The following is a 12,087-nucleotide window of genomic DNA, read 5'->3' as shown; positions in this document are numbered from 1 at the left end:
AAAAAAACAGTCAAATGCTACAGAAATAGCAAAAATAAGTAACAACAATAGATGTTGCCTGACATACCACCATTGTCTTTTTATTCTTATAAAGTAATTATTTTTCATACTTAAGTGCCCTTTTCAGCTTCTGTGAAAGAATTGGGAGTGAGGCACATTTATTTCTTCTTTATGCTTTTGTTTTATTTTGAGAGCATTTGTATTATTTATGTACCTCAAAGACAGACAATCAAATACTGGAATGATAGTCAATAGTTATTTAAACTAATAATTTTTTTCCTGATTTGCATCAGCTCATTGTAGGTTGGTTGAAAATTGAATGTAATAAATAGATATGTGATATGTGCTTTCCTGATATCATTACCCTTTTGTAGTGTTGATGACAGGTGCATTATCATTTCAGGTTTTATGTAGAAGTGACTTGGATGTTGCATTTAAATGACAAAGTACATAACAAAATTTTATTAAAAACTTGCTTAAAGATGTTAATAGAATCAAAATTCAAAACATCCATCTGCTCATAGTAAACTCCATTTATCCCTCTAACACTGACAGAATCAATCAACTTTGATATTATGGCAGTATATCATACAGGGTTAGGTTTACATTGGATGTGATTACTTGACAAAGGGAGCAAGCAGTGAGTTTCATCCTGTGATGGGAAAAGTGAAATAATTGTCCTTGGCCAAACTATGGCGCTTACTGTTGATATCCTTTTTATCATGAATTTAATGATTTGATTTTTTTTCTTGTTTCTATTTTCTAGGTGAAAAATATTTATTTGAAGAGCTTTCTTCCTTTTTTGAATAACATTAAAATATCATCTTGTACCGAATTCCCTGAGGTAAGCATAAATGTATAAACATGAGAAATTCTGCAGGTGCTGGAAATCCAAAGCATTACACACAAAATGCTTGAGGAACTCAGCTGGTCAGATAGCATCTATGGAAATGGACAAACAATCAATATTTCTGGCTGAGACCCATCTCCAGGACTGGAAAGGAAGGGGAAGACACCAGAATCAAAAGGTGGGGGGGAGGGGAAGAAAGATAGCTAGAAAGTGATAGGTGAAGCCAGGAGGGTGGAAGAGTAAAGGGATGGAGAGGAAGGAATCTGATAAGCAAGGAAGGTGGACCATAGGAGAAGAGGAGGAGGAGGAGGGGACCTATGGGGAGGTGATAGACAGGTGAGAAGAGGTAAGAGGCTAGAGTGGAGAATAGAAGAGGGAGGGTGAGGGGAAAAATGCCAGAAGGAGAAATTGATACTCATGTCGTCAGGTTGGGGGCTATCCAGACAGAATATAAGGTGTTGCTTCTCCACTCTGAGAGTGGCCTCATCATGGCAGTAGAGGAGGGCATAGACCAACATGTTGGAATGGCATTGGGAATCAGAATTAAAATTCCACTAGCAACTTCTGCTTTTGGCGAATGGAGTGCTTTCCCGTTTTCACTATTATAGAGGAGGCCGCATTGGGAGCACCAGGCACAATAGATGACCCCAGCAGATTCGCAGATGAAGTGTTGCCTCACCTGGAACGACTGTTTAGGGCCCAGAATGGAGGTGAGCGCGATGGTGTATGGGCAGGTGTAGCACTTAGGCCACATGCAGGGATAAGATAGATAGATAGATAATTTATTGATCCCAAAGAAAATTACAGTCTCACAGTAGCATTACAAGTGCACAGATATACAAATATTAAGAAGAGAAGTAGGAAAGAATAAAAAATAAGTTGCTTCCAACAGTCTAACAAGATGGGTCATCACTTCCCTGGCCATAGGCTGACTCATTATAGAGCCTAATTATAGGTTGGCTCATTATAGGTTCAAAAGTTCAATTTAATGTCAGAGAAATATATACAATATACATCCTGAAATGCTTTTAGAGGGCCATTCTTACCCTCTCATATTGTTTGATAATTATTTTAGTGTTCAGTTACATTTGTAATTCCTGTAATTGAAATGAACTGTCAGTTTCTAGTGAGGTCTGAATAACGTCTAGATTTAAGCTGCATGTAGCATGATCCATTTGGTCATTTAAGTGTCAGGTGTTGGATGTTTCAAGTAAGGCAAGCACAGATATCTGACTTTAACGTGCAGTGACCAAGCACCATAAATGTCCTGAATACAGGATTTGTGTATCAAAGGCCAGACATTCAGCTGGGCCAGTCATGTTACAACAGCAGTATAGAGACTAAATACTTTGCAGTGGTTTGCTGATCTCGGAACTCTTCAAAACTGTGCCATATAGTAAATAGCTCAAAATATGAAAATATGACTGCATGTTTGTAGTATTTCAAAAAATATTGTACATGCCAAGTTATTAGAACAATTTGATTGGTGCCACTGCTTTGTCAGTTCCCTGCTGTGATAGCTGTGTGTTTTTTCTACATTATGTATTGCTGTAATGATGTTATACACCAAGTTTTCAAATTGGATACCTAACATTTTGGTGGTTTTTGTATTGTGTTACTATGCTTGTTTAGCTTGAGACACTTTCAAGACAATATGAAGAGCTTTACTTGCAGAATAAGGATTTTGATGGAAGATTATTTCTTGAGTGTGACAGAACTCTGCAGATGGACCCAGAAGAAAGGTAATAATGTTAAGTATGTAATTATGCATGTTATAATGTTTAACATTCTTTGTCCTACCCTCCCACAATACCCTTTTAAATCCCCCTCCCAAATATTATTGCATAATCTGATTAAATTGCTTGTTCTCATCTCTATTTACTGAGCTGAAGATGTAAAAATATGATGAGCCACAAGATAGACTAATTAAGTTTCTCTTTAGCAAACGGAATTGCAAAACAAGCTTTGGTGTCTGTTTAGTATCTACTTTAATGAGCTACTGCTATTAGAGGATTTGGTGACTTGTCTATCCATCCGAATTGCATAATCAGTGGCAGCATCCAGTGTTACGTCAGGGTAGTCCCAACTTACTAGTTTGACAGTATGTCCTTTTTCTGACCTAATTGGTTTTTGATGTGCAATGTAAATTTGTAACATTTAACTTTTGAACATTTTATTGTATGGTGAATTAAACACTTCTGAGAAGGAAAAGAGAATACTCCTATCCATGTTAAAACTTAAAATATTTATATTTTACTTTGTGTTGACCGTGCAAGCAAATTCTCTGATAGAAATATTTTGCTTTTGGCTCTGTAACAAAAAAAAACTGAAAACAATTGTCCTGAATAATTTGGCTTTATTTGATCATTGGAGTAGATAAATAATTTTGCAGAGCACTCTGTTTCACTGAATAATTTGCATAAAAGTTAATTAAAAAATTCTTGATTGAACCCTCTCTGTATAGATGTAATCGCGAAAGAACTCCGAGGAAGCCTCATACTGAAGATGGTCATGCAGTTCTTCCTCCACAGACACCTGTTAGGTACAGATTGTTTCTACTGTTTTTTTTTAACAATACATGTTGAGTATCATATAGTAGTTCTTTTTCCTTGACAAACAGCTTGATTTTCCAATGTGCCATGATCTACAGTATGGTTAGAAATTGTTTATGTATTTACTTCCATGTGATCAGGCATAACTTACCAAGACCACTATTGAATTTAATCATTCACAATTTGTATCCTGGTTTGACTGCAGCGCTACTGGAATCTAGATTTTTAAAAAAACATTGCCCAACCCAAAATGTTAAGAAGCAATTTCAAATGACATGTTTAGGTTGAATTCAGGCAGGCAAGGAAAAGATCGTGGTAAAGCACTGGTTAGTTCTTGATGTTAGATCCCAGCCATTTTGTCATAAGGTTTTTGTTCTGTCCTAAACAACAAAGAGGGTCATGGTGTAGCATATGCAGCTGATGACTTGGAAAGGTTGCTGATCAGAGGCAGACTGGAACTGCTTGGCAATATGTTGAGGAATTTGATTGTTACAAACTTCTTAATGTGATAGGAAGCTAATTGGCTCAGAAGAAGAAGCCTTTGAAGATGAATTATGAGTTGGTGTTAATTAAACAGTATATTTGTAAATTTGATGCATGCAGAGCGACTCAGCAATTGCATAACTCCACAGAATATTTAAGGAAAATGTCATATTAGGTAATGTTAATATAAGCTATTAATCTCCAAGAATTAGTGAGAACAAGCAGTAACTGTAACAACTTGTCTATATTTCCATCTGACATGGAAGGACTCCACTTGTCTCATCAAGTCTATGTGAGCTCACAGTGCAATGCCAATTTCCCTTTAATTTTCTCTGTAACAAATCACAGGAATTGTGAGGCATTGGCTCTACCAGCTTTGCCACTGCCAGTTTCTAATAGACAATTATTGAAGTCACATGCTTGCTCTCAGAATGACAGATTTATCATTTTAGTTTGTGGTTTATTCATGTCAGTAGTAATGGTGTTTAAGTATAGGGATTAGCTTTATATTCATTGCATTTCAATAGCAAAGGAAAGTACTTTGATTTCAGTTGAAGAAAGCAAGAAAATTGAAAATTGTGTTGGGAGTTGACATATTAGCATTATATAATGGCTAACTGTCAAGAGTATATTGCTAGAATATTTGGAGGACAAGTTGTTGATATGACCAGTTTTAGATAATTTAAATGATCAAGTTAGCATGGAGAGCAGCAGTTGCAATGTGGTTAGTGGTAGTCACTTCCTGTAAAGCACATTCTCTGTTTAAACTGACATCAAAGTATAGATTGTTGCAACACTTTAGGGTCTTTTTATTTTAACCTCAAGGTTTTTTATTTCACTTTGTTGTACTTTCTCTGAAAGACACAAACTTCACAATGTGGCTTGATTCTCATTGTTGCTTTTTCTAAGTTTAATATTGAAATCTCCCACTATGATCAGTAAAATACACTGAATTAGAGAGTTGAAAACAGGAAATAATTTATAAATAATTTTAAATACATAACTATATAAGTTAGTTATATAAAGACTCCCTTATTTCCTTCTGTGTTTTAATACAGTGTGTCGTGGGGTTCCTTGATCTGCAGTGTATTAGTGTTTTTCAGGGTCAATTTTGATTTAACTTCAGTGACTTTTTGATTGAGGGAGAAGTATTTGAATACTATAAATTGGTACTTTCGTTAAGATGCTGCCTGTTAGTCTATTAAGTTACTGTAGCATTACACCTTAAGGTGGACTTAGTCCACAATACCACCCTGTTGGTGACAGCTTCATATTTTGCGGCTACCCATCATTTTAAATCCAAATCTTCAGAATCAAAGTCAAGTTTATTGTCATATGCATATTTACATGAATGCAGAATCAGGTTTAATATCACCAGCATATGTCATGAAATTTGTTGTTACGCAGCAGCAGTACATTGCAATACATAATTTAAAAAACTGTAAATTATATTAAGTATATATGAATTGTATTTTACGGTTTTTAAGATTATTATGTATTTCAATTTATAGTATTCAAATGCTTCTTCACAGCTAATTTTACACCCCTTTCCATCCCCAAAAACCAAGTTTGACTGGAAGTTCTTCCTGGGTGGGGTCTTCCTGAAATTCTTCCTGTTAAATAGAGCATGTGACGTCATACACATATCGTTCAATCAAAAAGTCACTGAAGTTAAATCAAAATTGACTCTGAACATCACTGAATAGTAGATAACCGCAGATCAAGGAACTCCAGGGCAGTTGCAATGAAAATCTTACTTGCAACAGCACCTCAGGCACATAGTAACAAAGGAGCAGAATTCACAAGAAAAACATAAACACAAGTTATACAACACACACAAGATGCTGGCGGAACGCAGCAGACAGCAATTTCATCAGCATTTTGTGTGCGTTGCTTGAATTTCCAGCATCTGCAGATTTTCTTGTGTTCACAAGTTATACACATTTTTTATTAGAAAGAATACAACTAGACCAAAAATAAACCCCATTTTAGTGGGGAAAAAGGTCATAGTACTGGTGAACTGTAGTGGTTAGAGTTTTTTCCCCCTCCAGAGGGCTCAAGAACCAAATGATTGAAGGGAAGTAGCTGTTCTTGAATCTTTATATTCAGTTACGGTTTCAGCAAACTCTTCAAATTAATAACAAAAATATCCTTGTGCATTTCTCTCATAAGTATGGGGAGGATATTAGGTTTCAGGTACTGTTTTCATGTTCTTATGAACCTTGTGAACTGGCACCTTTTTTTATTGAAAAATATAGGATGTACACTCAGTGGCCACTTTATTAGGTACCTCCAGAACCTAATAAAGTGGCCACTAAATGTATGTTTGTGGTCTTCTGTTGCTGTAGCCCATCCACTTCAAGGTTTTACATGTTATCCTTCTGCACACCACTGTTGTAACATGTGGTTATTTGAGTTACTGTCACATTTCTGTCAGCTTGAATCACTCTGGCCATTCTCCTTTGATCTCTTTCATTAACAAGATATTTTTGTACACAGAAATGCCACTCATTGGTGGTTTTTGTTTTCTTGGGATTGTTGTGTGTGAAAATCCCAGGAGATCAGCAGTTTCTGAGATACTCAAACCACCCTATCTGGCACCAACAATCATTCCATTGTTAAAGTCACTTAGATCACATTTCTTCCCCATTCTGATGTTTGGTCTGAACAACAACTGAACCTTTTGACTATGTCTGCATGCTTTCATGCACTGAGTTGTGCCTATTAGATATATGCATTAACAAGCAGATGTACGGGGGTACCTATAAAGTAGCCATTGAGTGTATTCAGTGCCATTCAGAAGATATGTGAAGCACCTTATAGAAAAATAAAACTGAAATTCTCTTAAATATTCAAGATCTTAATCTTTTTCCCAGCATTGTGAAAAGGTTGAGCACCTCAAATTTAATGGAATAGCATCGACTCCCATGGCAAGTACTGTATGTGTCCTTGATTCGAAGAATAGCCTTTAACAAACTGTGTCATAATGTCTTGTTTACTGTCCATGTCATGGATCAACATATCTGCAACACGTAGATTATTATAGATAAGGTAAAGTATCCAAACTCATTTATGTATGGTGTTACCCAAACCATCGCTAATGATGGAAATTGAAGTCTCCCACCAAGAGTATCATCTGTTCCCTTGCCATATTGCTTCTCAGTGTTGTTCGACATAATTCATTAGCTTAAGTAGGAATTAGGTTTTTGGATCTAATATGTGAATCATCTTTGGGTTTAGAACTGATGTGAAGCACTTCTGCCTGTACCATCATCTTTGGTGGGTCTGTCATAGCATAGAGTTGCATTTGGCCAGTGACTGAGTTGAAAGAGTTTAGTAGGTTGGCGATAAGATATGCTTCTGTGAATATCACTGTGTCAAGCTGTTGGTGAATTAGTCTGTGGGCAATTCTGCTAATGTAGATCTATTTCATAATGTTCATGGTTTAGAATTGATGCTAAGCATTTCTATCTTTGGTGGGTCTGAGAAATTATAACCATTCTGAACTAGATAAGTGAACCAGATTGGCACTTACAACAATCTGTTAGCATTTTAGAGTAATTATCAATGAGTCTCTCTTTTTTTTAGATAAATAACAATTTAAAATCCCTAGTTGGTAGGATATGAACTCATAGATGTTAACAACAGCACTCTTCATACACCACCTGTTGTGGCTTTGGAAGCTAAAGCATTGTATACAACATGCAGTCCACAGAGCTACGTTTCCAGGTTTAGGGGGAACACGGAGGAGTGCAATGAAGGCATTAGCTGAAGACCTAAGAATCATAGAAAATTCACAACAGAGGAGGAAGCATCATGGTGATGTTGGTCAAAAGGAAACCTACCAGATGCATCCAATCATCTAGCATTTAGCGCATAACTCTATAGATCTAAGCTCTTCAAGTACACATCTGAATACTTTCTAAATACCATGAAGATTTCTGCCTCTACTAAGTACTGAGCCCTGTGAAATTAGTTAAAGCCCACCCGTCACAAATACTCATGTCAATATTATCATTTACTTTCTGCCACCAAGGCAATTTTGGTTTCAATTTGTTGTTACTCTTTGTTTAAGCTTCAGGTTACCCACACACTTGTTGGTAGAATTTGACTTATGTCTGGGCCGGGCGTTAGACACCCAGAGAGGAGAGTCAGAGGCATTATAGATAGAAGTGCCTTATCCAGTCTTCTGTGCTGGCCCATTTTCAGCTCCAATCAAGTGTATTTTACTGTTGGTTTTTGATTTATCACTATAAACAAAATATGATGCTACTGGGCACAGTTCTGAGTTTATAACACTGGGGTACTTTACTGATGTGTATAAGTCTGTCACGATACATTTTGGATACAGTACTAATGTGGACAGATCAAGTAAGGTGATGTGAGGAGAGCAACAAAGGTTCTATGAGTGGAGAAATAAGAACTATGGCATTTATATCTCTAAACATGACAAAACAAATCCATACAGTCATACAGAAAATGATTTTTTTTGTTCAAAGTCCTTGGATTATAAATCTGGCTTTTTCTCCATCTTCAGAAATGTTCTTCATTGAGCTATTATTTTATACTGAGTAAAGTTTCTACTGAGCATGGTTACTTAAATTTAGCAAGGTTGAGCAGAATTTTAATGGACGACAAAATCACCCTCATCTCCACGATGGCGTTGCACCAAACTCTAAAAAGGGAGATGATGAAATACAGATCATATTAGACTTTTTCCAGTGGAAGCTTTCTCTGCATACCAAGGTTCAATTCAAATGAGACCCATTTTGTGTAGTAGCTTACATGAATACCATTTTATATCATAATGTAGTTGTGTATCGCTAAAAAAGGAAGGTATCCTAACTGCAAGGATGGTTAGAGCCATGATGTTGATCTCAAGGTGCTAGGTGAAAATCATCCTTTTAGTAACTATTATTTTCTTATTAACAGGAGAGGGTGCTAAATTTAAATATTAAAAGCATCTTTCAGTAAATATTATTTGCAATGATAGAGGTGATGTATGTTTAAGATCCAGGTAGCATCTATGGAAAAGGGGGAAAAAAAGATTTGACATTTCGGGCCGAGGCCCTACATCAGGATCTGATGAAGGGTCTTGGACCGAAATGTTGACAGTTTACTCTTTTCCAAAGATGCTCCCTGCCCTGCAGAGTTCCTCCAGCATTTTATGTGTGTTGCTTTGGATTTCCATGTAAGGCCAGAAGACCATTAGGCTATTTGGTCTATCGAGTCTGCTCTGCCATTTCATCAAGGCTGATCCATTTTTCCTTTCAGCCGCAATTTCCTGCCTTCCCTTCATGCCCTGACCAATCAAGGATCTATCAACCTCTACCTTAAATATACCTAAAGACTTGGCCTCCACAGCTGGCTGTGGCAAAAAATTCCACCAATTCACCACTCTGTGGCTAAAGCAATTCCCCCTCATCTCCGTTCTAAAAGGATGCCCCTCTATTTTGAGGCTGTGTCATCTAGTCTTAGACACTCCCACCATAGGAAACATTCTCTCCATATCCACTCTATCAATGCCTTTCTCCATTTGATAGGTTTCAATTAGGTCACCCCTCATTCTTTTTTTTTGGTTTTCAAATGTTTTTATTGTGAAGCAACATCAGCTTAACCACAACCGACAATGTCCTAAAGTACAATGCTTCTTTTTTCTTTTCTTTCTTATAACAACATAATCAAAGTCATATGAATGTATGTGTAGTAAACAAGCAAAAAGCAAAGGAAACCCTACCACCCCGTCTGCTTTCCCCTTCCCGGCCCTACCCTCCCCTCACCCCTCCCGTATGTGCTGTTCAGGTCCTACCACCCCCACACTTAGTTCAGCTGTCGGTCTTTTCTAAATACAACAGTAATGGTTGCCAGATTTTTTCAAATTCCTTGAGTCTGTCCTTGATAACGTATCTTATCCTCTCTAGATGCAGAGTATCCACTAATGCAGCCAGTCATTGTCTGAGTGATGGAGTTTCCTCCTTTTTCCAGAACACCAGTATGAGTTTCTTTCTATTAAGTATGCCATAGATCAGGAGTTGTTGCTGGGTAGCCTGGAATTTATTTGACTTCGCAGAAGTTCCAAAAATTATTAAAATAGGGTCTGGTATTATCTGAATCTTTAGTACCTTCGATAGGACCTCAGATATTTGCTTCCAATACTCTTGTATCCTGGGACATAAAGCATAACTATGTAACAAATTTGCCAGGTCACCCCTCATTCTTCTAAATTCCACTGAATACAGGTCCAGAGCCATCAATGTTCTTCATATGACAGGTTGTTTTAATCCTGGAATCATTTTCATGAACCTCCTTTGAACCCTCTCCAGTTTCAGCACATCCTTCCTAAGATCAGGGGCCCAAAACTGCTTACAATACTCCAAGTGAAACCTCACCAGTGCTGTATAAAATGTCAGCATTATATCCTTACTTTTATGTTCCAGTCCTCTTGAAATGAATGCTAACATTGCATTTGCCGCCTTCACCACGGACTCAACCTGCAAGTTAACCTTTAGGGAGTCCTGTGCACCTCAGATTTTTGTATTTTCTCTCCATTTAGAAAATAGTCAACCTTTTCATTTCTTCTACCAAAGTGTATGACCATACACTTCCCAACACAGTACACCATCTGTCACTTCTTTGCCTATACTCCTAATCTGTCTAAGTCCTTCTGTGGCCTCTCTACTTCCTCAAAGCTACCTGCCCCTTTTCACATTATCTGCAAACTTTACAATAGAGCTATCAATTCCATCATTCAATTTACTGACATATAATGTAAAAAAAAATTCCCTGTGGAACACAACTAGTCAACCAGAAAAGGCTCCCTCCTTTATTCCCACTCTGCCTCCTACCAATCAGCCACTGCTGTATCCATGCTGGAATCTTTTCCTGTAATACCATGGGCTCATAGCTTGTTAAGCAGACTCATGTATGGCACCTTATTAAAGACTACCTGAAAATCCAAATACACAACATCAACCAATTCTCCTTTGTTTACCTTGCTTGTTATTTCTTCAAAGAATTACAACACATTTGTCAGGCAAGATTTTCCCTTGTGGAATCCATGCTGACTACAGCCTATTTTAATCATGTGCTTCCAAGTACCCCAAAATCACACCCCTAACAATTGACTTCAACATCTTCCCAACCACAGGTCAGACTAACTGGCCTATAATTCCTTGCTTCTGAATCTCTTCCTTCTTGAAGAATGGAGCAACATTTGCAATTTTGTGGTCTTCCATAACCATTCCAGAATCTAGTGATTCTTGGAAGATCATTAGTAATACCTCCACAGTCTCTTCAGCCAGCTCTTTCAGAACCCTGAAGTATACACCATCTGGTTCAGGTGACCTATCTACCTTCAGACTTTTCAGTTTCCCAAGAGCCACCTCTTTAGTAATAGTAAGTTCACACACTTCATGACCCCTGACACCTGGAACTTCAACCATACTGCTAATGTCTTCTACTGTGAAGACTGATGCAAAATACTTATTCAGTTCGTCCACCATTTCCTTGTCCCCCATTACTTTCCAGTGGTCTGATGTCTACCCGCGCTTCTCTTTTATACTTTGTGTATCCCAGGAAACAGTTTGTATCCTCTTTAATATTATTGGCTAGCATACTTTCGTATTCCATCTTTACCTTCATAACTTTTTTTAGTTGCTTTCTGTTGATGTTTAAAAGTTTCCCAATCCCCTAACTTCCTGCTAATTTTTGTTCTATTATATGCCCTCTCTTTGGCTTTTATGTTGGCTTTGATTTCTCTTGTTAGCCATGGTTGTGTCATCTTGCCATTAGAATACTTCTTCCTCATTGGGATGTATATACCCTGTGCCTCCTGAATTGCTTCCAGAAATTTCAGCGATTGCTACTCTGTTGTCGTCCCTGCCAGTGTGCTTTTCCAATTAATTCTGGCCAGCTCCTCTCTCATGCCTCTGTAATTTCCTAACTTCACTGTAATGCTGATACATCTGACTTTAGCTTCTCCTTATGAAATTTCAGGGTGAATTCAATCATATTATAATTACTTTCCCCTAAGGGTTCTTTAACCTTAAGATCTCTAATGAAAACAACAGGAATTCTGCAGATGCTGGAAATTCAAGCAACACACATCAAAGTTGCTGGTGAACGCAGCAGGCCAAGCAGCACCTGTAGGAAGAGGTGCAGTTGACGTTTCAGGCCGAGACCCTTTGTCAGGACTAACTGAAG

General features: G+C 37.5%; 1 protein-coding gene across 1 annotated transcript in view; it reads left to right on the top strand.

Moving 5' to 3' along the window:
* Positions 1 to 12,087, top strand: part of rb1 (retinoblastoma 1) — a 243,514-nt gene that overhangs the window by 63,010 nt on the left and 168,417 nt on the right. Inside the window, exons 9-11 of the mRNA XM_072260793.1 lie at positions 767 to 844; positions 2,483 to 2,592; positions 3,315 to 3,392. Coding sequence (XP_072116894.1) covers positions 767 to 844; positions 2,483 to 2,592; positions 3,315 to 3,392 — 266 coding nt within the window. The remainder of the gene's footprint in view (positions 1 to 766; positions 845 to 2,482; positions 2,593 to 3,314; positions 3,393 to 12,087) is intronic.

Source organism: Mobula birostris, chromosome 6 (assembly GCF_030028105.1).
Source record: "Mobula birostris isolate sMobBir1 chromosome 6, sMobBir1.hap1, whole genome shotgun sequence".
NCBI lineage: Eukaryota > Metazoa > Chordata > Chondrichthyes > Myliobatiformes > Myliobatidae > Mobula > Mobula birostris.
The sequence above is the reverse complement of the archived record's forward strand: the minus strand, read 5'-3'. Positions and strand labels throughout refer to the sequence as shown.